Source organism: Dendrobates tinctorius, unplaced genomic scaffold, assembly GCF_039654945.1.
Source record: "Dendrobates tinctorius isolate UK_male_01 unplaced genomic scaffold, ASM3965494v1 ptg000065l, whole genome shotgun sequence".
Classification (NCBI taxonomy): domain Eukaryota; kingdom Metazoa; phylum Chordata; class Amphibia; order Anura; family Dendrobatidae; genus Dendrobates; species Dendrobates tinctorius.
Genome location: NW_027361733.1, coordinates 21063072 through 21089692, shown reverse-complemented (window position 1 = coordinate 21089692; position 26621 = coordinate 21063072). Strand labels below are relative to the sequence as shown.

The following is a 26621-nucleotide window of genomic DNA, read 5'->3' as shown; positions in this document are numbered from 1 at the left end:
CTGCATGCTGCACTGATTATAATGTAGTCCGCCTGGTTTCTGCATGCTGCACTGATTATAACGTAGTCCGCCTGGTTTCTGCATGCTGCACTGATTGTAACGTAGTCCGCCTGGTTTCTGTGCACTGCACTGATTATAATGTAGTCTGCCTGGTTTCTGCGCGCTCCACTGATTATAACGTAGTCCACCTGGTTTCTGTGCACTGCACTGATTAAAATGTAGTCCGCCTGGTTTCTGCGCGCTGCACTGATTATAACGTAGTCCGCCTGGTTTCTGTGCACTGCACTGATTATAATGTAGTCTGCCTGGTTTCTGCGCGCTGCACTGATTATAACGTAGTCCACCTGGTTTCTGTGCACTGCACTGATTATAATGTAGTCCGCCTGGTTTCTGCGCGCTGCACTGATTATAACGTAGTCCACCTGGTTTCTGTGCACTGCACTGATTATAATGTAGTCTGCCTGGTTTCTGCTCACTGTACTGATTATAACGTAGTCGCCTGGTTTCTGTGCACTGCACTGATTATAATGTAGTCTGCCTGGTTTCTGTGCACTGCACTGATTATAATGTAGTCGCCTGGTTTCTGTGCACTGCACTGATTATAATGTAGTCTGCCTGGTTTCTGCATGCTGCACTGATTATAATGTAGTCCGCCTGGTTTCTGCATGCTGCACTGATTATAACGTAGTCCGCCTGGTTTCTGCATGCTGCACTGATAATAACGTAGTCCGCCTGGTTTCTGCATGCTGCACTGATTGTAACGTAGTCCGCCTGGTTTCTGCATGCTGCACTGATTATAACATAGTCCGCCTGGTTTCTGCATGCTGCACTGATTATAACATAGTCCGCCTGGTTTCTGCAAGCTGCACTGATTATAACGTAGTCCGCCTGGTTTCTGCATGCTGCACTGATTGTAACGTAGTCCGCCTGGTTTCTGCATGCTGCACTGATTATAACGTAGTCCGCCTGGTTTCTGCATGCTGCACTGATTGTAACGTAGTCCGCCTGGTTTCTGCATGCTGCACTGATTATAACATAGTCCGCCTGGTTTCTGCATGCTGCACTGATTATAACATAGTCCGCCTGGTTTCTGCAAGCTGCACTGATTATAACGTAGTCCACCTGGTTTCTGCATGCTGCACTGATTATAATGTAGTCCACCTGGTTTCTGCATGCTGCACTGATTATAACGTAGTCCGCCTGGTTTCTGCATGCTGCACTGATTATAATGTAGTCCGCATGGTTTCTGCATGCTGCACTGATTATAATGTAGTCCGCATGGTTTCTGCATGCTGCACTGATTGTAACGTTGTCCGCCTGGTTTCTGCATGCTGCACTGATTATAACATAGTCCGCCTGGTTTCTGTGTGCTGCACTGATTATAATGTAGTCCGCCTGGTTTCTGCACGCTGCACTGATTATAATGCAGTCTGCCTGGTTTCTGTGCGCTGCACTGATTATAACGTAGTCCACCTGGTTTCTGCATGCTGCACTGATTATAATGTAGTCCGCCTGGTTTCTGCATGCTGCACTGATTATAACGTAGTCGGCCTGGTTTCTGCATGCTTCACTGATTATAACGTAGTCCACCTGGTTTCTGCATGCTGCACTGATTATAACATAGTCCGCCTGGTTTCTGCAAGCTGCACTGATTATAACGTAGTCCGCCTGGTTTCTGCATGCTGCACTGATTGTAACGTAGTCCGCCTGGTTTCTGCATGCTGCACTGATTATAACGTAGTCCGCCTGGTTTCTGCATGCTGCACTGATTGTAACGTAGTCCGCCTGGTTTCTGCATGCTGCACTGATTATAACATAGTCCGCCTGGTTTCTGCATGCTGCACTGATTATAACGTAGTCCGCCTGGTTTCTGCAAGCTGCACTGATTATAACGTAGTCCACCTGGTTTCTGCATGCTGCACTGATTATAATGTAGTCCACCTGGTTTCTGCATGCTGCACTGATTATAACGTAGTCCGCCTGGTTTCTGCATGCTGCACTGATTATAATGTAGTCCGCATGGTTTCTGCATGCTGCACTGATTGTAACGTTGTCCGCCTGGTTTATGCATGCTGCACTGATTATAACATAGTCCGCCTGGTTTCTGTGTGCTGCACTGATTATAATGTAGTCCCCCTGGTTTCTGCACGCTGCACTGATTATAATGCAGTCTGCCTGGTTTCTGTGCGCTGCACTGATTATAACGTAGTCCACCTGGTTTCTGCATGCTGCACTGATTATAATGTAGTCCACCTGGTTTCTGCATGCTGCACTGATTATAACGTAGTCCACCTGGTTTCTGCATGCTGCACTGATTATAACATAGTCCGCCTGGTTTCTGCATGCTGCACTGATTATAACGTAGTCCGCCTGGTTTCTGCATGCTTCACTGATTATAACGTAGTCCACCTGTTTTTTTGTTTTTTGTCAATGAGCAAACTGTGCAGCAGATGGAAAGCAGAACCCAGGAGCTGCAATGTACGTACAGGTACACCTGATGTATCATGCTACATAGAGCATCATTTTTTTTTCCATCTATTAAAAATAGAATTACGTGGCCCGGACTCCCTAAGAATAACAGCCATCAGTCAGGTAGCGCTCACATAACCATATATATACATAGACCTGCGTGTTCCCAATCCCACTGTACAGTGAATATTTGGGATCATGGCCCGTACATGAGATATCCATAAGCCCAGCTAATATGTGAGGCGGCTTACTCGGCTGACAGCTCCCTGACGACATAAGCTCCCGTTATTAGATTCTTATTGCAGATGTTTCTCTTTCTGGAAACTTAACGTATTAGTTGGTTTTACGGAGCAGCGCTCCTCATACATCACTGTTTATAAGCACTTTGTTCCAGGCTCAGATTCCAGCAGCACATCTCCCTGTAACCCCCTAAATCCGCAGCCTAATTGTGCGCCCATTCCAAAAATGGCCTGAAGAATAACACCCTGGAAAGCAGACGCTTCTCAGGGAAGTATTAAGTTATGTGGACGTAAAGGTGGAGTAAACACTGGGGGAATGATTCGTTATTTCATTTGCGCCTATTTTTTTTTTCTAGTTTTTATGTTATTTTTTTACTGTCCGCCAAATTCTTGCACTTAGTCGGGCCTATTTTGAAGTCTATTCTCTTCTAGTTCATCTTCTTGTTTTCTCTGTTCAGCATCGTTGGGGAGGTTTTTTTTTTGTAATCCAAATGGTTGCGGCCTGTTCATCATTTGAGAAATTTTAATAAGTCGCTAAAGTTTTGCTGAAACATACTGAAGGAGTGAGTGAGGTTTCTTTAACGTCTACATTTTTTGCTCGAATGTTATAGATGCGTATGACATTTTATGGATCATGAGACTTTTTGCTCTGAGATAAGACAAAAAAGAACATTTTTTATTTTTCCAAAAATTATTGAGCAGCCAAGTGCCTTTTTGAAGAATGTGGCTAAAAAAAAAGGCAAAAAATAACACGTCATAAAGAGAAGGCTTTAAAAAAAAAAACAAAACACAAATGATGAATTGGATCTGGTGTGTATTATGTCCAAACTACACTACTCAACATTGAAATTGCAACACCAAGAAAGAAAAGTCTTAGAATTTTGTAAATTATAAAAGAAGACATGGAAAGACATGCTAATGAAATACAAATGATGAAAAAACGCTATCCATGAGGTTATCAATAGTTGTGTGAAGAACGTTCGGCTGCGTTATAAATGCCAATGTTGAGCATGGGCGCCATCACTCTACAAGCAGGGTGCCAACCTCTGCTGAGAGGCAGGGGTTGTCCTAGGACTCTTCCAGGGAGAGATTAGCCCTAGGTCTAGTTATAATACTATCTCTGGACCACACATTTTTTGCACCAAAAAGTAATATTCGGACTTTTAAATTAATTAATAAAAGTTTACTTTCAGAGGTCTTATTTTGGTTTTCGATAATAAGAGAAAGCCAGTGATCAGATGTGGGGTGTGAATGAAAGATCTGAATCAAGTATGACCCCAAGACAGCTGGCAGTGGAGGGAGGAAACACAAAGAGTTCAGTTTTTGATAGGTTCATTTTCAGATAAAGGGAGGACATGATGTTGGAGACCGTGGTAAGACAATTACTGGTGTTTTGTAATAATGCAGGCATGATATCAGGAGAAGTGTATAATTGGTTGCCATCACCGTAGAGATGGTACAAGAAACCAAATCTACTGATTCTTTGTCCATTAGGGGCAGTATACAAGAGGAGGTGGCCTATGACTGATCCTTGAGGAACCCCAACAGTAACGGGAAGATAAGAGGAGGAGGAGTCAGCAAAAGATAGGCGGAGAACCAGGAGAGAAGGGTGGAGCTTAGGGAGGAGGAACTTGTGATCCACAGTGTGGTCATTAGAGACTTTAGTAAGGGTAGTTTCAGGAGAGTGTAAAGAACAGAAACCGAATTGTGAAGGGTCAAGAAGAGAGTGATCTTAGAGCTAGCGGATTAGACCGGAGTGGACCAAGCGTTCCATGAGTTTAGAGATGAAGGGAAGATTAGAGACAGGTCTATAGTTAGCAGCACAGTTTTGGTCGAGGGATTTTTTTAAAGTAATGGATGTATACTGGAGTGTTTAAATGAGGAGGGAGAGATACCGGAAGAGAGAGAGAGGTTGAATTTTTGTGTTAGGTGAGTGTTGACAGCTGGGGAAATGGACTGGAGGAGATGTGAGGGAATAGGCTCGCTGGTGCAAGTAGTAGGGCGAGAAGATGCATGGAGTCTGACCACTTCTTCTGTGACTGGAAAGGTCGGAGCGAGCCGCCGCCCCCCCCCCACGTGGCCTAAGCAGAGGCCGGCATGATAGTGGGTTGGAGGGGGTGGAAGGTTATAGTAGGGTGAAGTATGTAAATTAAGGGGGGTACTTTAGGTCGGGTTATGGGGGTAGTTACCTCAGTTCCCACTCCGGAGTCATCACGAACGGTCCCACCCGCCCGCGTGTTTTGGCATGGTTTTTTGTTTAGGGGTTTATTTGCGTTTTTACTTTATTGGGTCATGGTGGCTGGGTTGCGGTTGGGGGGGTCCTTGAAGCTGGTGCTAAATTGGTCTTGGGGATCCATGGGGATATGGATTCCTCAATTGTTATTGTACTGTGTTTTGGTCCAGTGATCTTTGGGGGATTTCGGCAGTGGTTTGTCGGATTCCCAGGGTTTAAGTGGACAATGGTACCCAGTAAGGGTATTGGTGCTCCCGAGCCAGTGGGGTAATAGCTGGGAGTAATTTAAGGTTTTGTTATTTACCCACAATATTTGTTGGTACGGTTGATCACCAGATTTTGGGAGTTTCAGGCTATGTGCACACGTATGGAATTCCCGAGGAAATTTCCACGGGAATTCCATTCCCCTGGAAATATGCGAGAAATCTGCATTTCAAATTCCCGCTTATTTCCCACGGAAAAACTAGCGATTTGCAAGCATAATTAGCTTGGAAAACTGATTGACAAGTTGGTCACATTCGTCAAACATAGTGTTTGACGAGTGTGACCAACTTTTTACTATTGAGGCAGCCTATGCAGCATCAGTAGTAAAAAGACAAAGTTTAAAATAAAAAAATCGTTCTCACCTTCTGATGTCCCTTGCAGTGTTCCCGATCATCACGATGCTCCCAGCAAGTCCCGTTCCCAGCGATGCCTTGCGACAATGACCTTTGATGACCTTACGGTGTCGCGAGACCGCAATGTCATCAAAGGTCATTATCGCAAGGCATCCCTGGGAACGGGACGTGCCGGGAGCATCGCTGAGGCCTGGTGACGCTACGAGGGACGTCGGAAGGTGAGAATAACACGATTTTTTATTGTAATTCTATTTTTAACAGGGATATGATACCCAGGGCCTGAAGGAGAATCTCCTCTCCTCCTGACCATGGATACCATCTGCAAATGTTCTGCTTACTTTTTGCATGGTGGGCATATCCACATGCGGAAAGTAAGCAGAACAATGCATTCCTATGTGTGCGGACGGATTTTCCCGCGATTCCGCACAAAGAATGATCATGCTGCGTATTATTCCGCAGCGGAAAAATCCGCAGCGTTAGCACAGCATGTGCGCAATCACATATGATTGCATGGGATGCTTTTTTTTCGTGGCAAAATCGCGCGTTAAAAACCGCCGTGAAAACGCAAAAAAATGCTACATGTGAACACAGCCTCAAGGACCCTCCCATTGTTATTTGTATTACTGTTAAATATTTGTGTATGGTATTTAAATAAAGGCTGCTGTGGCCAATTCTATCCAATTTTGTTGTCCTTGTCTTAATTTTGGGTGGGGTTGAGGGGTTTATGATGGGGAAGATATCTTAAGGAGTAAGAGCCCAGCAGAACATAGACAATGCCAGTGTCATGTTTCAAAGACAGAGTGAGCTAAATGCAGTGGGGGAGGGAGGACAGTGCACTGTATTAGGGGATTGGAAGAAAATTTCCTGTCGGATATGGTCAATTTTTCCTTTAAAATAATTGGCCAGATCATCAGCGCGGAGATCAGCACAAGCAACGTTTCAGCCTGGTGTTGTTGTGTTTTGAAACTACTCCTAGGATTCTTTGTAGAATTGGCCGGACCACTGGCATCTGGAATAAAGACTCATGAGTTACTGCTACCAGCAATATACCACCAAACATCTTAAGTAGGATGGTATGACGTTCCCTCATAAAGGCTTCTTAATGGCACGGTCCATGTGGTTTTCAGCCCAATATCCCGCTATCACTGTGCCCAAGACAAAAGCACGGCTCATTGATGAATAGGATAGACCTCCATTCCAGCCTCTGGCCTCCATCTGAACACATGGTCAACTCCATGAAGAGGCCTTCACGAGGGAAAGTCACACCAGTCTTTCTCCCAGGATCATAGTGCAGGTGACAATGTACGGTAGCCAGATCCCTTTATTCTTCTTTCCAACTACACTAACATCTCGGTGTTACATTGATTTGGTGTTGAAACCAGTGGTGCAGCCATTTCTTCAAAGTGTCCCAGGAACTGTTTTTCAACATGACACCAGACCTCATATTGCTCATGCTACTGTGAGCAGCCTGTGTGGCCTAACCGTGGAACTATGGCCTGCAGCTTCTCCGGACATCTCTTCCATTGAGTACATTTGCGCCCTTTATTGGTCGGCAATTACAAAGGAAGCTGCCAGTAGTGGATCTTGCTGATGACTTTTCCTTCTTGGGCCACATACACTCATTTAGTATTTGGAAGCCAAAACCAGGAGTATCATGTTCAGAGGAAAAGTTCATGCTTTTGTCACCCACTTCTGATTTTGGCTTAAATACAGCCATAACTGACACTAAAAGCCCATTTACACAAGATCGTCACCACTCATTTAATAGGCCGGTTCTCAAAATTGTGGGAAGGAGCTCTAAGGAATGCATGGAAAATAAACAAACCATAACTGCCAGATTAAGAAGAATAGCAGCATTTTACATGTTACATAATGAGTTACAAAAATAAATTTTAAAAAAACTGCCATCCTAATTTTTTTTTTTTTTTATGTCAAGCGTCTTTATTGGACTGCATGAATGACCTGATCAGCTGATGAATTAGCACTTTGTTGATTTAACATCACAAATAAGGAATTATTGTTCTTTAGGCCACATTCACGCGGTCAGTATTTTATACTGACTTTATACAGTATACCTCAGTATTTGTAGCCAAAACCAGGAGTGGAACAATCAGAGGAAAAGTATAATAGAAACACGTCACCACTTCTGGATTTATCTCCCTCTCCTGGTTCTGGCTTACAAATACTGATAGTGTGACCGTAAGTGTGATAGCACCCTAAGCAAGCGCTATCAGAAGAGACACAAAAAAAAAAAATAAGTTGCTAGCACCGCTTACCTCTAGTGAGAGTAAAAGATCAGGCATGTCGGACTTCCTGTGACCGTCTCATGAAGGAAGTTCTCCATAGACATAGGATATACAAATATTAAGATCCAACCAGAGCGGCTTATTAGAGATTTCACCTATGGAACGATCTATCCCCAGCTGGTCTGTTATGTGTATGACCAGCGTATCGTATATCGGGAGGGTCCAAGCCAACAGTGAAGTAATGGGCAATTAGATTTCACCTTCTGTATACACAAAATATCAGGTGAGAAATTGCCATCGGGCAGGATGAATACCTGTTAGACTAATGGGCATACGGCCATCTATGTGTAAATCTCAGATACAATCACAGCAGGATTCTTCCAATTTCAAAAGGGAGGGAGCGTTGGCAGAAGACCAGCACCGCCATCTACACCTGCTTCCTAAGTACACACCATTAACACTTCTAGCAGCAACTCAGCATAAAAAGAATAGAGGACTAGGGACAGGAAAGCTTGGAACAGCCCATAAAGGGGTTTTCCCTATGAACAAAAGTTCATTTTATTCAATAGATCTTGGAATAATAATTTCTATATTTGAGTGTGTTCAAATAAAATGTTCCTGTGCTGAGATAATCTTATAAATGTGCCCCTGCTGTGTACTGTGTAATGGCTGTGTCTGACCGTACAGGGACATGGTCTGATCACACCACAGCTCCTGGGCAGGGGAGGAATAAAGAGACTATTGACAGACTACATCTTTTGATCACCCGTTATTGAATTTTATTGCAATGTAGCAGCGACCAAAAAAAACGTAATTCTGACGTTCTGAATTTCTCATATCCTGATCGCTTAACAGCGTAAATTCTTTTTCTTTTATTTTGATAGATCAGGCGATTTTAAATGCAGCAATGCCAAGTATGTGTATATTTGTTTTACTTTTTGCATGCTTCAATAGCTTCCATGGGAGACTAGATGCTTCAATACTCTGATCTCCTCTGCTACACACAGGCGATGATCAGATCGCCTGTGTGTAGCAGAAATGCTCACTTGCTATGAGCGCCGAACACGGGGTTGCGCTCAAAGCAATCTGTCAATGACAGCTGCTGACCTCTGGCTATCATGCCAACCCATGGTCATGTGATGGGGTCATCGATGGGCAGGATTAGCAACGCATTTCTGGTAAGCGCAAGTTAAATGCCGCTGTCAGATTGACAGCGGCATTTAACTAGTTAACAGCCACGGGTGGATTGCAAGTCCACCCACGGCTGTTGCGTGTATAAGTCAGGCATCATGTGCCTGGAAAGGTGCAGGGTCAACGACGGAGCCCGAACCAAACTGGAGTCTGGAATCATCGTACTATTAAGTCCAATGTCGGAAAGGGGTTAAGTGAAAAATGGCAGCAAGGAACAGACCCACTAATAACAGAGGAAGGCAGGTGCACTCCACCCTGCCAGGTTGTCCCTGTAGTTTAGGGCCAGATATTAAAGGGGTCAATAAGAAGACACAAATACTATGGAAGAAAAAAACAACATAACTGTGTGGGGTGCTCAAAAGAGGCAGCTTTAACGAGCTAGGCAAAAAGGGGGCAGGGCACTGTTGAACGTTTGACTCTGGTCTGAGATATGTGTCCTGTCTTCTACAACATCAGTGCTTGCATTTTAAAACCACTCACAAATACAGGCAGCCTAAAAAAAAAAAAAAAAAAATTAAATGGCACTGGAATGGCAGGAAAGATCTCAGTGATTGATGGGCCTCTTATTTTATTGCTTTTTTTTACCCCTTGGTATATCCCTTTAAGATTTAGGAAAACCCTTTTAACTTTCACATGGAACTGAAATATTCATACAAGGTTGTCTAAGAGCCCTTCTAAAAGTTTGTTTTGGGCACCCAACCCAACCCTGGTTGGCACTTACATTGTGATCAGATTACGAGATTAACCAGTGAGATAACACAAGATACACAATTATTAATACCCTTCTCGTAAGAAAATCCCACAATGATCACTGAAATAACTTGCAACTGACAAAAGTAATTTTCATTTTAAATGTACTGAATATCTACAAATTAAACTTTTTTGTGAACCACAACAACTCAAAAGCTAACAAGACTCGCCTGGGCAAAATTGGTGGTTTCCTTAACGTTAGTTGTACATCCTTTTGAGAGAAGTCACTGCAAACAAAGAATTTCTGTAATTCTTGATGAGTCTTCTGTGCCCATCTACAGGTATTTTATCCCCAATCCTTGTAAACTCATGTGAAGGCACCTTCTCCAGACTAGGTTTCAAAAACATCCAAGAATGGTGACGAGCAATGTGTTTTGGGTCATTACCCTGTTTGACCTCAGACCAAGATTCCTGACACTCCGCAGCACGTTTTGCTGCAAAATACCTTGACCGGTTTGCGATTTTATTGTACGCTGCACAGGTCCATGACATCCTGTGCCAGATGCAGCCCCAAAACATACCTGAGCCTCCGCCATGTGTCACAGTAGGTACAATGTTCTTCTCTTTGTATGCTTAACTTTTGCGTTTGTGAACATAGAGCTGATGTGACTTTGCAAAAAAAAAAAAAAGTCCATTTGTGAATCATCTGTCCAAAGGATATTGTCCCTGAATGGTTGTGGCTTGTCAATATGCTTTTTTGGCAAATTACAGTCTGGATGAGGTTGTCCACAAACCTTAAACTTCAGAATATTTTTAACACCTGTAGTAACAGGAACACAGGACTGTTTGGAGATGATCCTCCAGCCTTTAAAACAGGTTTATCTATAAATTCTAATATCTTGGGACAACTTTATTTCCTGTCCAGTGGGGAACCCACCATGATACCAATTAGCACAGTTGAACATGTCTCTTGGACAAATTATCTTCAAATTTTTTCTGGTGGTATCATTTTTCATCCAGGCCATCTTTAAATTTTTCCTCAAACCATAGTTTAAAAGCAGGTTTTGATTTGCTAAATATAAATTACTTATCAATTTCATTGACAATTGCAGGTTTGTCTTACTTTAGACGCACACCAACAATTTGATCCATGTGTATATAAAAGCAATAGAGTGCATAAGTATGGCATTCCCCTTTAAGCCTGTGCATAGCAACAGAAAATCCAAAACACTAAAATGATGAATGAGATCAAAGTGTAGTAACCCACACAAATAAATGACTCATGCTCAAGACATTGGGACCAATTATTAATGAGGTGCAAAGGTTTAAACTATGTAGTTTAAAAGCCAGCAGCGATTACAAGGGCGCAGCAAGACGGCCGTATAAGTCCGATCAAGATTGGATCGCAACTCGGACTGCCAGCAGCTCTCCCGCTCACAAGCGCGAGTTTCATAGGAATCTATCAAATTGTCACTCTGATCGCGAGTGCCGCTGCGCTGGCCAGTCCGAGCACTGCGTGCTGATCTCGGTGCAATTTACACAGCCATCTGACTGTGCCCTAATTACTAGACATTCACCTTGTATCAAGCATCATGAGACCAAGTACAGATTAGCAGAATATATATTACCGTACATACACACATTCTGTTTTAGATAGCATCTAACAATTTCAGTCCATGTACTATTCACACACAGTACCAAGAAACAATCGTCATACTATCACCCAATTGTGCCAGACAGTCAAGTGCTCATAATACCATACACTGCAGGCTACACTTGTTTTAGTTTTCTCCCAGGATTACTTTTTTGGGGGATTCGCAGTAGATTACTGCCCTAGGCAAAGGCTTCTTTTGCCATTAAACTGGACCTAATGGTTCCACCCATCACCAACAGCACTAGATAGCAGTATAAGGCTATGTGCACATGCTGCGGAGTCACCTGTGGATTTTTCCGCGCGGATTTGCAGGTAAAGTGACCTGCGGATTTGCCAGCGGTTTACCCCTGCGGATTGACACCTGGACAATGGAACAGGTGTCAAACCGCTGCGGAATCCGCAGAATTGACATGCTGCGGATTTAAATCCGTGGAAAAATCCGCAGCATGTGCACTGCAGATTTGAAATCCCATTGGCCAACATTGTACTGTACAAGGTCTGCGGAACTGCTGCAGATGCGCAGCGTGCACATACCCTTACGAGATCAGGTATATAAGGCCAGGAATACATAGTGGCGCAGGAAGAATTTGAAGGGGGAAAAAAAAAAAAAAAAAAAAAAAAAACCACCCCACACAAAGCCCACCCCGAGCCACACTTTCAATGACTGTAGATTTTGAAATCGGTCAAAAAAAGAGGAAGGTGGTGCTAGGATTTTTACCATCATGATCAGTTGACTGACCACCATTTCCATGCATTGCATATTTGCAGGAAAAATTAAACAAATCCAAAAATGGAGTATAAAAGACATTTCAAAATTAAAACTTTTATTTTTCTAATAAAAAAAAAAAATTTCAAGTCATAGTTGAGGACAACATTTTACAGGAAGTATAAAACCAGTAGTTTCAATTTAGCATCATTGAACACGCATTGTAGAACACCAACCTGACTTCAGACAATGCAGTAGTGGGGCTGGGGCAGAGCACCCAGGAAGTCATGGCGGTAGTAACTGCATATTGTGTCGTTAAGATTGTTTGGGTGTCCATAACATATGCCACCCAACGGGGTATATAATGAGGCTGTCAAACTTGGATTGGGGTAGACAAAATGAGGTCCAGGTCTTGGCTATACCATTTTGATAGGCATCTCAAGTGGGCTTGTATCTGTCCAAGTTTTGTGACACACCGGAGCGCTCTCCTTGCCCTTAGGTCTTCAATAGGTTGCAGATAGGAAATCTTGAGGTTTGTCTCTAGATGAGTGAGAGCATATAGAATGTTAGGGCCTACATGAAAGAAGCCCTCCTAGCACAATGTATGTGCGGACAAAAAAAAAAAAAATTTGACTGTCATACATTTCTACTATAATACATTGGCACAGAGGTCTTCTTCATTGGCTCCATGAAAGGCAGTCATCACAGATCCTAGGGCTGACTTCATCAGATTTACTTTAGATACATCCTAATCAAGTGGAAGAACCAAAAGATTTCCTAGGACTTATTCACTTGGACCCAGACAGATTGCTTAGGTTCTGCACTTTGGTTTGGAGAACCACCTCCAACGATGAGATTGCTATGCACTTGTTCACAAGACAACCTAAACATGACCATTATGAAGGAAGAAACATTTGGGTTAGAGAACTCATGTTTCACTTATTAATTCAACCAGTATGGCCAAGATCATGGAAGTAAGTCGCTCAGTATCTACCAGGTAGACTGACAAGGGGCCACAGTTCCTTGGCTGCATTCAGTACACGGCTGAACCCACAAGTGAACAGTTTGTGTGCACCCCCCCCAAGACCAGTGGAACTGAACTTTCCCTAAAGTGGTTGAATGGGCACCAAGACCACTTATTTTGTTTCGGAATTTGATACGAGGCCCATTTTTGATAAATCAAGAGCTTTACACAATATGGGAGAACACCTTCTACACCATCCTGCATAAGGGTACGAGGAGAGGACGAACCTAAATGTCAATCCTAGAACATCCTCAGAAATAATCCTTGAAGTGTTAAAACAAAGATTGCAGGAAGGAGACGGTTGCATAGTAGTTTTGGAATTGTGGAAAAAGACAATTGTTCATGTAACTCCAGTCCTCAACAAAAAGGCTTGTGCCATCAGGGATTGAGGGCCCTAGAATAACGCAAGAAAAAGCGCTCAAAAGAAAGTTGTGGGTGGTCACCAAACAAATGTCCAAGAACAGAAGCAACCAATCTTGAGGAACGTCACCCATAGGAGGAAATACATATACACACAGTTTGTAATCATTTCTACTTTGACACGTCTGAAGTTTTGGGCTGCTTCCATACAGTTAGACTTTTCTACACCAAGTCATCATCTCCTTCACTTTTTTCATTCGACCAAATATTGTAAGCTTGGAACTTTGAGGAGGCAACAATGGTTGTAGAGAACATTCATGATGCAGCCCCCCCACCTTAATGGCATTGGTCTACATGCCTTTTAGAGTTCCCGTAGTTGGACTCAATATAACAGATGCGCATACCATTAGTAGGGGTTGACAAAACAATTTTACCCTTTGGATCAATTCCATGTGTTAAAGCAATGCCAAATCAAGAGGATTTTTTTTCAAAAAGAGGCCATCAATAAAAAAAAAAAAAAAATAATTAATGTTGCTCATCGTGCTAAAATATCACAGCAACGTATGGAATGAAAATTTAAAAAAAAAAAAAGTCCAGTAATTGGTCAGTCACATTAAAGGAAAAAAAAAAAAAAAAAAAAAAAAGCCTCCACGCTCACTGCAGCAGTTTGCAGAACACAGCCGCTGGGTGGACGCAGCCGGTGCTCCGCACATACAAGAGACAGACTGTTGCATTTATGAGCACATCCTAGTAAAATCACTTTTGGTGTTGCAATTCCTCCATCTCATTTATACATAAAATACTGCATTTCCCCCTAGCTGCAGTATGACGAGACCTCAGCAGTAACACAATGGACTTTTTTGTTGCTTTTTTTTTTTTAAACATACCCATAAACAATAAAATTTTACAGTGCTGAGACTACGGAGGTCCCCCGCTTTTACAACTCCCAAGCCGAGGCAGCAGCAGGAGCTAAAGTCCAATCTCCGTCATTTGCATATTGAAATTGTCAGCAAATATCTAGAAAAAAAGTTTGTTTTTTTAAATAATTTAGCAAAAAATTTAAAAAAAAAACACATTCGATAAGGTGGATAAATACTCCTGCCCCTTCAGTTACTAGTTTCACAGGTAAGGTGAACAAAAAAAAAAAAAAAAAAAAAAAAAAAAGTTAATATAACAATAAATATTGAAAAATAGTTATTTCTATAAGGCATCGCTGAGCATTTTAGTTTGTAGATAGACTATTAACAATGAAAAGTTTTGTTTTATTTTGCTTCTTAAAAAGTGTACCCTCAGGAGAAGTCTTTCCACTAATTTCCATGTTTTACTTTATTTTAATTCAGTTTTGTTACTTGCAGAAACTAAGCAGAAAAGGGGACAACGTGAACGTGTCAGGTTGGGTCCCCCACTTCTCTCAGGATGCCGAAAAATTTTTTTTTTTTTTTTTTTTTTTTTTAAACATTGTCTGTAATACAACTAAATATCAAGGGCACAGCGTAATAGTCTTTTGCATTCTGTATGGTAATACGTTTCTGTATTGTAGCTGCAGCCTCATGGTCCATACAATAAAAAAAAAAAAAAAACGAACAAAAAAAAAAAAAAAAAAAAAAAAAAAAGGGAACCATAGAAAGAACACAAAGTATTCTATTCTGCCCTCACTGTATACGATCCGGCTGGAGCTGTGCAGGCTGGTATTGAATATACGCAGTGGGTGGTACTCCTGTGGCGGTGCCAGTGATTGGCTGCTGGACTGTGCTGGTATAGCCGAACCCCATGTAGCCAGCGGCGGGTGACGGTGTGTAGGGATACTGTTCATAGGCAGCTGTGGTGTAGTGGGTATAGGCTGGTGTAGCAGCACTGTAATCAATATACGGAGATGGTAAAGACTGAATTGGCGTTGGGATGACCACACTTGGTTGGATGAGGGTTGATGGGTAGATATATTGTGGTGTCAGCCTGGAGAGAGAAAAAAAAAAAAAAAAAATGAATTACAGTAAACTCTTAAGGGACAATGAAATGCTGGATTTGAATGGCCACGTGTGTCCGAATATAACTACTATACTTCCCCCTATATACAAGAATATAACTACTATAATACTGTCACTATGTACAAGAATATAACTACTATAATACTGCTCCCTATGTACAAGAATATAACTACTATAATACTGTCACTATGTACAAGAATATAACTACTATAATACTGCTCCTATGTACAAGAATAGGACTACTATATTACTGTCCCCTATGTACAAGATTATAACTACTATAATACTGTTCTTATGTACAAGAATATAACTACTATAATACGGCCCCCCATGTACAAGAATATAACTACTATAATACTGTCCCCTATGTGCAAGAATATAACTACTATAATACTGTTCTTATGTACAAGAGTATAACTATTATATTCTTGTACACAGGAGAATTTATAGCCATTATACATGCTAGTTTGGATAATTGACCAATATGGAAAATGATCCTTCCACTCCAAACAACTAAACCTTGGTTTGGGTGAGGGTAGTGAAGGGAGGTGGTGCTCCCCCATGTAGCAAAGGGTGAGGGGAGATTGACTTCTCAGGCTGCCTACATCACAGACCATGAAAGATAAACGTGTACACAAACAGAAGGGGGAGGGATAAGCAATGCTAACAAGACATTGTAAAGGGAGTGCAAGCAAAAGGGATGGAGCTGACACTGACCTGTCAATAGTATATATTGCCAGTTTCTACTGTGGACTGTGAAGTTTAACACTAAAGAATTCTCAAATCAGCCCAGAAAAGCAGATGTGAAAAAGAAATCCACTTGGAAGCTTAATGGTAATGCAGCTAAACTGTATAGACATGAATATAACTACTACAATACCGGCCCCTATGTACAGGAATATAATTACTACAATACTGCCTCTATGTGCAAGAATATAACTACTATAATACAGCCCCTATGTAAAAGAATATAACTACTATAATACTGCCTCTATGTGCAAGAATATAACTACAATAATACTGCCCCCTATGTACAAGAATATAACTACTATAATACTGCTCCTCATGTGCAAGAATATAACTATAATACTGCCCCTATGTACAATATAACTATAATACTGCTCCCCATGTACAATATAGCTACTATAATACTGCCTCCTATATGCTAGAATATAACTACTATAATACTGCCCCTATGTACAAAAATATAGCTACTATAATACTGCCCCTATGTACAATATAACTATAATACTGCTCCCTATGTGCAAGAATATAACTACTATAATACTGCCCCCTATGTACAAGAATATAACTACTATAATACTGCCCCATATGTACAAGAATATAACTACTATAATACTGCCCCTATGTACAAGAATATAACTACTATAATACTGCCCCATATGTACAAGAATATAACTACTATAATACTGCCCCCTATGTACAATATAACTATAATACTGCTCCCTATGTACAAGAATATAACTACTATAATACTGCCCCCTATGTACAAGAATATAACTACTATAATACTGCCTCTATGTGCAAGAATATAACTACAATAATACTGCCTCCTATATGCTAGAATATAACTACTATAATACTGCCCCCTATGTACAAGAATACAACTACTATAATACTGCCCCCTATGTACAAGAATATAACTACTATAATACTGCCCCCTATGTACAAGAATATAACTACTATAATACTGCCCCCTATGTACAAGAATATAACTACTATAATACTGCCCCTATGTACAATATAACTATAATACTGCTCCCTATGTACAAGAATATAACTACTATAATACTGCCCCCTATGTACAAGAATATAACTACTATAATACTGCCTCTATGTGCAAGCATATAACTACAATAATACTGCCCCCTATGTACAAGAATATAACTACTATAATACTGCTCCCCATGTACAAGAATATAGCTACTATAATACTGCCTCCTATATGCTAGAATATAACTACTATAATACTGCCCCCTATGTACAAGAAAACAACTACTATAATACTGCCTCCTATGTACAAGAATATAACTACTATAATACTGCCCCATATGTACAAGAATATAACTACTATAATACTGCCCCTATGTACAAGAATATAACTACTATAATACTGCCCCCTATGTACAAGAATATAACTACTATAATACTGCCCCCTATGTACAATATAACTATAATACTGCTCCCTATGTACAAGAATATAACTACTATAATACTGCCCCCTATGTACAAGAATATAACTACTATAATACTGCCCCTATGTACAATATAACTATAATACTGCTCCCTATGTACAAGAATATAACTACTATAATACTGCCCCCTATGTACAAGAATATAACTACTAATATTCTTGCACATAGAGGCAGTATTATAGTAGTTATATTCTTGTACATGGGGAGCAGTATTATAGTAGTTATATTCTTGTACATAGGGGGCAGTATTATAGTAGTTATATTCTTGTACATGGGGAGCAGTATTATAGTAGTTATATTCTTGTACATAGGGGGCAGTATTATTGTAGTTATATTCTTGCACATAGAGGCAGTATTAAACTACTATAATACTGCCCCCTATGTACAAGAATACAACTACTATAATACTGCCCCCTATGTACAAGAATATAACTACTATAATACTGCCCCCTATGTACAAGAATATAACTACTATAATACTGCCTCTATGTGCAAGAATATAACTACAATAATACTGCCCCCTATGTACAAGAATATAACTACTATAATACTGCTCCCCATGTACAAGAATATAGCTACTATAATACTGCCTCTATGTGCAAGAATATAACTACAATAATACTGCCCCCTATGTACAAGAATATAACTACTATAATACTGCTCCCCATGTACAAGAATATAGCTACTATAATACTGCCTCCTATATGCTAGAATATAACTACTATAATACTGCCCCCTATGTACAAGAATATAACTACTATAATACTGCCTCTATGTGCAAGAATATAACTACAATAATACTGCCCCCTATGTACAAGAATATAACTACTATAATACTGCTCCCCATGTACAAGAATATAGCTACTATAATACTGCCTCCTATATGCTAGAATATAACTACTATAATACTGCCCCCTATGTACAAGAATACAACTACTATAATACTGCCTCCTATGTACAAGAATATAACTACTATAATACTGCCCCATATGTACAAGAATATAACTACTATAATACTGCCCCTATGTACAAGAATATAACTACTATAATACTGCCCCCTATGTACAAGAATATAACTACTATAATACTGCCCCCTATGTACAATATAACTATAATACTGCTCCCTATGTACAAGAATATAACTACTATAATACTACCCCCTATGTACAAGAATATAACTACTATAATACTGCCCCTATGTACAATATAACTATAATACTGCTCCCTATGTACAAGAATATAACTACTATAATACTGCCCCCTATGTACAAGAATATAACTACTATAATACTGCCCCCTATGTACAAGAATATAACTACTATAATACTGCCCCCTATGTACAAGAATATAACTACTATAATACTGCCCCATATGTACAAGAATATAACTACTATAATACTGCCGCTATGTACACAAATATAACTACTACAATACTGCCCCTATGTACAAGAATATAACTACTATAATACTGCCGCTATGTACACGAATATAGCTACTGGTACATACAGGCAGTAGTATAGAATATAACTACACTCTGGTTGTGGAGCAGAGTAATGGGGTAGAGATGCTTGTTCTTCTGGGCAGAGATGGTAGAAGAACACGCTGGCTAACATGAGATCTTCTCCCACTTTTTTGCACTACAAAAGGTCAAGGCAGCAGCACGGAGACGTAGCTCTGTCTATTTAAAGCCACAGCCCTAATTTAATAACCCGACTTTTCCCATACAGAAGGAAGCATCTGCATTGCCACATTAGGAAGAGCGCACTGCTAGTACCCGGGTAATGATACAACATGGGAAACATTCCATCCTCAGATTGGGATAACGCAGCGGATACATGATGCGTCCATGATCAGACCGTGCCTCTGCCACACCATGCATTGTAGACTGGCAGCAGACAAGCGTCCCACCTGAATGCCCCACAGACACTGGCAGAGAGAGGAGCGAATGTGCAAACCCACAAGAAGATCTAGAAGCCAAATAGCGGAGATTTTCTTTGGGATACAGTTGCACATATTTGCAATCTTACGTTTTGCAATTTCAAACCATTTCCAAGATCTCCGCTTGCAGTCAGGGAAATCCTGTATAATGCTTAAGAACGTCACATAATTGAAGGTTTGTCACAATCGTTCCCAACGTCAATAGGGGTCTGTGCACACGTTACAGATCTGACCCCCCTCCCGCACAGATTGGTCTCAAGCCTGAAGGGTTTCCTGGTCCCAGCAAAGTGAATGAGAATCCCAAAGTCTCATGCACACGTTACTTGTTTTTGCAGATTTAGTGTCATTTTTCTGCAGACTTCTCTCATACTAATAAATGGGGGACAATCTGCACCAAAACTAACATGTAAGAAGGCATAAAAATAACGCACCTATATATGCGCAGTGGTTTTCTTGCCAAAACACACAAATACTTAAGGTGTGCACAATGTAACGGTTTCAGGACAGTTAAGTTTGCAAGATTAAATAGTAGAGTTAGATGTAGATGTTATCACATTCACAGCTGTGACACCAAAAATCACAGGACTGTCCTCAACCCCCCAGGAGAGAAGCCTGCACCCCCTCATTTACACATCAGAGCTCTGCCATGCAGGAAGCCGGCCACAATGCAGGGTGTGGAGGCCAAGAGCCACTACAACCCCCATCGTGCAAGGTACCTACACTTAGGCATGATACAACCATTACAACAAGGTGCAGCTAAGCAGATGCATCTGAGCCTCATGTGCGATACCATCAGCTGTACTTATGTAGCCGAGCACCTCTCATGATACGGTCGGTGTACCCAGGCTGCCCAAATGTGATACCATCTGCTGATCTGGTGTACCCAAGCTGTCCACATGCGATACTGCGCCTTCAGTAGTCTCTGCTGAACAGGTGCATCCCTCAGTGTGCGATACATTCTGAGCTGTGTACCCAAGCCGCGATACTCTTCCCCCATAGGCGAGCCGGAACGGGGTCTTTCTGGGTCCTCGTGGAATCCACCTTCTGCATGACAGTAGATTAGAGATTCCATCCATTTCGGGCAATAAACTACAAGGATGGCCCGTGGCGGGTTTGTTCTGCGCACTTCTGGGTTAGTCAGCAGGAAATATCTTATAACCTCGCTCACTGGATCGCACCATCGATCATATTTATTATCCATGCACCAGGTCTTAAGAGGCGTCACTTAACCCTCCGTTCGCTGGTACGTGATACCACAGCCTAAATGTATATGGTCACCCAGCTTTCCAAGATCCCCAAATGGCAAAGCTGATAAGCTGAAACCCAAGATGGCCGATCCGTTTGTTTGTAGCAAGCTGCTATCAAAAAAAAAAAAAAAAAAAAAAAAAAAAAAAGTCTGCTCTGACAACTTATGCACACTCTGCTGGGCTGAGCGTGCATGTGTACGGAGTGCAAGGAGTGAGATCAGTCAGACAAGTGACATTTGTCCATCAGCCATACGCAGAATAAGGGCATCTGTTGCCTTCAGACAAGCCACCAGTTAATAACCATTACGGGGTCTTCTATGAGAAGTTCCCACGGCGCGGTGGCAGCACACTTCTATCCGGCGACCTCCAGCACCGCCGTCTGCTCTGCATTGTTACTTAAGTGTGTGCATTGTCCCGACTGTAAGAAGTGGGACGCACCAGGCCCTCTAACAAAAAAAAAAAAAAAAAAAAATATTCACCCAAACAGCTGGGATTGGGGCCCCGGCCAGCCTGGCGAGACAATTAACCCTATGGCAGCCAAATCTAGAGAGTAACTACACTGGATGAGGCTGCGGCATCCTGTAAGGGGTTAAGCGGAGGCTTTGTTGTGGGTCCATTGTTTTTGGAGATCACTAGTGCCTTCTAGAACAGCTGCCATGTCCAATTAGAAGACTTTTCTAGTGTGTGAGGGAGGGGGAAGCTATTGAAAAAGACCCCCAGACAATACTGCCCTATGAGAGTCGGTCACAGACCCGCATAACATCTGTCTGCTATCATGTCTAATGACTCGCTGCCTGCCCTGGGGTGGGGGGGGGGGGGGGGTTTGGGGCCTGTGTCACCCTGTGGGGAGAGGGAGGGACACCTACAAATAAGGGGATTACCTACTGTGGGAGTAGCTAGATACCTCCGCAGGCTGGACACCACATTATTGATCATCTCTGAGCATGCCTGGGATTCCTACAGGGCTAAAGGCAGCCAAAATGGCCCAGGTAGGGGTCACCACCAGCATTCCATAGACTCCACATGGCATACAAACCCAGGCAGTGCAGAGAAGCACAAACAGAGCTGTTCCAGTCTTTACTGCAGGCCTGGCATTCTATTCCCAAGATTTCTACATTTAGGTGGAGTGGTGACAGACGAGGAGTAACAAGGTTGTACCCCAGAAACTAAGATTAGGAGGAGATGTGGCTACAGCTGGAGATTACTACAAATGCACAATATAAAAAAAAAAAACAAAAAAAAAAAAAAAAAAAAAAAAACCACACAATATAATGCATCAGAATAAGACAAGTCATATATAATGGAACATATGGAGCCTGGGTATTAGGAGAACTTACCCGATGGGTCTGTGGAGGAAGGCTGGGTGTAACTGCTGCACTCCGATGGTTAAACCTGCAGAAAGGGAGACACAAAATAAGGGAACAGCAGGGATGACCCTGCACTAGCTCTAAAGATATTATAAGGGACACCAAGTTGACAAACTCATTCCTCCATGAGAAATGCTCTTAAATGCACTCTTTTGCTCCCTGGTATCAGTCACGCTACACGGGCGAGGGGCAAACTCACGCTCAGGACGTGTAGAATGCTCCGAGCCTCCCAGTCAGCACTGCTTTATAATGCTCCAGTGTGGACATAGCCTGGGGTATGAGGGTGATGGGTCCCTTACAATAACAAATGCAGTTTTAGCTTTTTCTCTAAATTTAAATTTTTACAAGTCAAAATTTGAACATGGCGCCGGCTTCACCAGTTCACCCAGTAACCCGACCCTCAAACTGGAATTACCGCTAGGATGTGTGTGTTAATGATGAGGGGCCGGCTGACATTACAGCCACTACGGACCTGTCCCCGAATGACAAGCCTGCAGCGATTAGTCATGGGCAGGTTTTCCCATTCAGGACTCTGGGAAAGCAGGATGACAGCTCTGTAGCATCTCCCTCCTGGGTAAAGCTCAGTCTTAGTGATGGGCACACTAACTATGATGTACCCCGTATGTGGGTGGACAGGGTGCCCAAGACGCGTCTTACCAGTTTGGAGGTTCCTTGGCTTGGCTCCAATATAAGCGAGATTCACATTTGCTTTCCGGCCATCTATGATGGGGTTGGGGTCTTTGCAGGCTCGGTCGGCGGCTGCCCTGTCTGCCATTGTGACCTGCAATTAAAGAGATCAATGTTTAGAGACAGATGACTGCACCTTTAATTTCACTCAGTTCTCCCCTAGAAGTGGGGCATCTGGTAATATGGTGCCTGGCAGTGGTACAGCGCTCCATGTGACTCAATTAAGGGGGGTGGGGGACTCGTCAGCAGGTCAAAAAGGACCACTTTTTTGCTCTTCATTCCTACTGATACTTGAATTTTTTTTATTATAAAGCTTAAAACTTTTTTTAATGCCTTAACCAAGTGGGAGTGTCTTAATGCTGCGCAGCATTACAGTGAGCCACACCCCCTTGGAATACAACAAGGCCCATCTCTCTAGAACTGTACTGTAGATTTAGAGACACGCAAGACTCAGAAGCAGTGACAATAAAAGTGCAAAAACTGGCTAAGATATATTCAGGGTGGCCATGACCCTGGAAACCCCATGCACAATGGCACTTCCTGTTTGACACCTCATTTTACAGCAACGCTGCAAAAAGATTCCTACAATTCCAGCGCACACTGTGCCGCACCGATACACAAGTCGGAATATCAGGTTGTGGTATAATAATCTTAAGACCTCAGAAAACCTTCGCCTCCCCCCCAACAGAAGTCTATTTCTAGTCTACACACACCCTTGGCCTGAAGTAAACAGGTTGTGTCCGGGCCGCCATCACAATACCATTTGAGAACAGGATGTGCCCCCAAGTTTGGCATAGTCTGCCATTATTCCAGTGCCCAGAAAGTCCTTTTATTTCTCAGCCCAGAAAATAGAGTGATCTAACGGGCGCCGGTGCCAGCTTGGCATCTATTCAGCTGCTGGGGTTGGGGGCGTCACACAGAAGCCTCATGTTTTCTGTCATTAGGATAAGCATTATCATCCTGCAGAATAAGTAGTGTCACAAGATGGAAAGTGGAACTACAAGTGTCAGCATGTCCAATAAGCCGCTGCTTTCCTCCCAAAATCATACAAGAGCTAAAATAGTTAATGTGAAAAAGGTGACAGTTATGCCCACAGGGTACTACCAGGCATCTAGCGAGACATGGTTCTTGTATGGGGGAGGGGAAGGTGTTTTGCTATGCGCAGCAGACTTCCTGTCATGTAATCCACTGGATTTACATTGTAGTCAAGTCTCTCCAGTCTGACATAGGTGATAGACTGCAGGGAGCGGGAAGTCCAGCTGTACGGGAGAATTCCGCCAATCCAGTACCTAAGAAATTCGGACCTCGATCTGCAACATAGTGTAGAATCGCAACTGAAAGTGTGTCACGGTCCATCTAGTGGGCTGGTACCTGAAAAGTCCGGTAAGTGCCAGTCTCATCAAACCTGCCCACAATAATCTGAAAAGGGTTCAGGAGGCAAAAGTTCTGTTTTTTGTTTTTTTTTTTTAAAAAAAACCCTTTTTATCCTTATTCCACCCATATATCACCTGCATCTGAAATTAAATATAACCTCGACCACTAGTGGAATCCTTGTTTTACCATGAAACTAAGAAAAAGTGGCAGCCCCCAAATCGGGAGAGAAAAAATAAATAATCCATGAAAGTTTATAAAAAGTGCTAGTCAAAAACTTTCCACAATTCATACAGCTGGGACAAAACTTTGCCATTTTCGGGTTTAGATACACAAACATGACAATTTTTAATTCTCCAATGCCATGGCTAAATAGTTTTTTTTGTTGGTGGGAGGCAAAAACAAAAAAAACCCCTGTGTTTTCTATACAGAGACTTCAATTCAATACCCACATTAAATCTGGGGACAATACCCATGGAAGCTCGTTGTATCCGCACTCTCAATGTTCTAGCCTGCATTTGACAGCCAAGACCAGGGCACGGGTGGTCACCGATTGTCACAAATAGGCCGCCATATTTATTTTACTCCTTTATATAGTGCCAATAATTCGTCAGCGGTTTAAATACATCGCTGTCCCCATTGAGGCTCACAAGCTAGATTCCCTATCAGTATGTCTTTGGAGTGTGGGAGGAAACCCACGCAAACACAGGGAGAACATACAAACTCCTTGCAGATGTTGTCCTTGGTGGGATTTGAACACAGGACCACCATATAAAAACTACAAAACCAAAAACAAAAGTCAATCCCACAATAAAAACCTTTTGCTCACCAGGACCATAAACCACGCAGACCAGGCCTGCAGGACGAACGGTCATTTTGTCGCCCTGGAGTATCATTATTGGATTACCGCCGCTTCTCAAAGGGTACAATTATGATAATAACTGTCTACCGGCCGTTAGATAATTCTGCCTGGCGGCGCACACCCAAAAGTTACAATCTGAGCATGAAGCAAGTCAGTCCGGTGAGGAAATGGCAGTATTATAGCCACACACAATGGAGGTCAACGTTGCACAACGCAAAATATTCACGTCGCAGGGGATGTTAGCAGTCTAAACATGTTTTCTTATGAAACTACCTGTTGTGTCAACCTGCAACAAAACCGGTGTTTTTGTCACACAGTGACAAAACTAAGCAACACGCAGAATGGTGGAGACTGACACAGGGGTGGGCGGTGGTGGTGGGGGCGCTACTGACCTTGGGCTAAAACTGAGAGATCCAGAGTGGGCCCCAGGCTGAAAACGAGGGCAGACAAAAGCCAGCCACTACTCTGTGTGCTGACAGTGTCATACACTAGAAACATTGTAAAAAAAAAATAAAAAATAAAAGGAAAATTTATGAAGAGAAGACAAACCACACCATGCCAACAAACAGACGAAGCATCTGTCTGGAGCCGCACTGGACCACCTGCTGCACCTGAACCGGCAGCTCAGCCTCCAAGCTTACAGCTACATCACAAAAATTTCTAGACAACAATGAGACATCAAAAAAAAAAAAAAAAAAGTGGCCAAGATGTCAGTGATGATACTTACAAAGCCGTACCCCCTGGACTTGCTCGTCTGTCTGTCCGTAATCACCACAGCTTCATCGATATCCCCAAAAACCTCAAAGTATTTCCTGAGGGACGAGTCAGTCGTGTGATACGGAAGCCCCCCAACGAAGATCTTGGTGAGAGTGGTGTCCTTTTGCACCGTGTGCATCTTGAGTCGCTTTTCAGGATCACAAATCCAACATCCAAAATTATCCCAAAGGGGGGGTTAGGGGAGGTGGAATATTCCCAAAGCTTCACCTTCACTGCATAGAAAAAAAAAAAAAAAAAGACGTAAAACAATCACGAGTCCAATATAATGAGAAAAAAAAAAATACTATAGCATTTAAAGGGGCCGGCAGCAATGGCCGGTGAGGTAGCTCTGTAGACTTTGTGCCAGACAGCAGGGATCAAGCAGCAGACAGTGAAATTGTAGGCAGCGTCATGCACCAGCCAAGCAGCCCTGCTCCCTCGCTGATCTGTCTGCTATGATACAAGCTCACACACTGCACAAGGTTTTGTACTCAGACATAACCCCCACCCACTAACAATCCCCCTCCCTTTTGGAAAAAAAACGTTGCATCATGGGTGTTGTAGTTTTTTTTTGGTCTTTTTTTTTTTTTATATATATATATATTAGCTACGAGACCATAGATCAGACAAGTTGACAAAGTTTAATTAGAAGAATTTTTTTAAGTTTAAGAATATTTGAGCACGGTCAAATAAAAAAGAAAACTTCTTAAAAAAAAAATCTAATATATATAATTATGTAATATGTCATAAATAAAAGAGGCAC

At 42.1% G+C, this 26621-nt stretch overlaps 1 protein-coding gene across 1 annotated transcript; it reads right to left on the bottom strand.

The window, feature by feature from the left end:
* Positions 1 to 12142: 12142 nt before the first annotated feature.
* Positions 12143 to 26326, bottom strand: RBM38 (RNA binding motif protein 38). The gene is made up of 4 exons (XM_073580683.1): positions 25830 to 26326; positions 22840 to 22963; positions 22153 to 22207; positions 12143 to 15382 (listed from the first exon to the last, which is right to left on the bottom strand). Exons 1-4 carry the CDS (start codon positions 25995 to 25997, stop codon positions 15082 to 15084), a joined length of 648 nt encoding a protein of 215 aa, XP_073436784.1. The 5' UTR covers positions 25998 to 26326; the 3' UTR covers positions 12143 to 15081.
* Positions 26327 to 26621: the final 295 nt, after the last annotated feature.

Coding starts and splice junctions, on each gene's coding strand:
- RBM38 (XM_073580683.1), bottom strand. CDS start 25,997: ATGCACACGGTGCAAAAGGACACCACTCTCACCAAGATCTTCGTTGGG. Junction 22,964..25,829: donor AGTCCAGGGGGTACGGCTTT/GTAAGTATCATC, acceptor CTTTAATTGCAG/GTCACAATGGCAGACAGGGC. Junction 22,208..22,839: donor GCCAAGGAACCTCCAAACTG/GTAAGACGCGTC, acceptor CCCTTTCTGCAG/GTTTAACCATCGGAGTGCAG.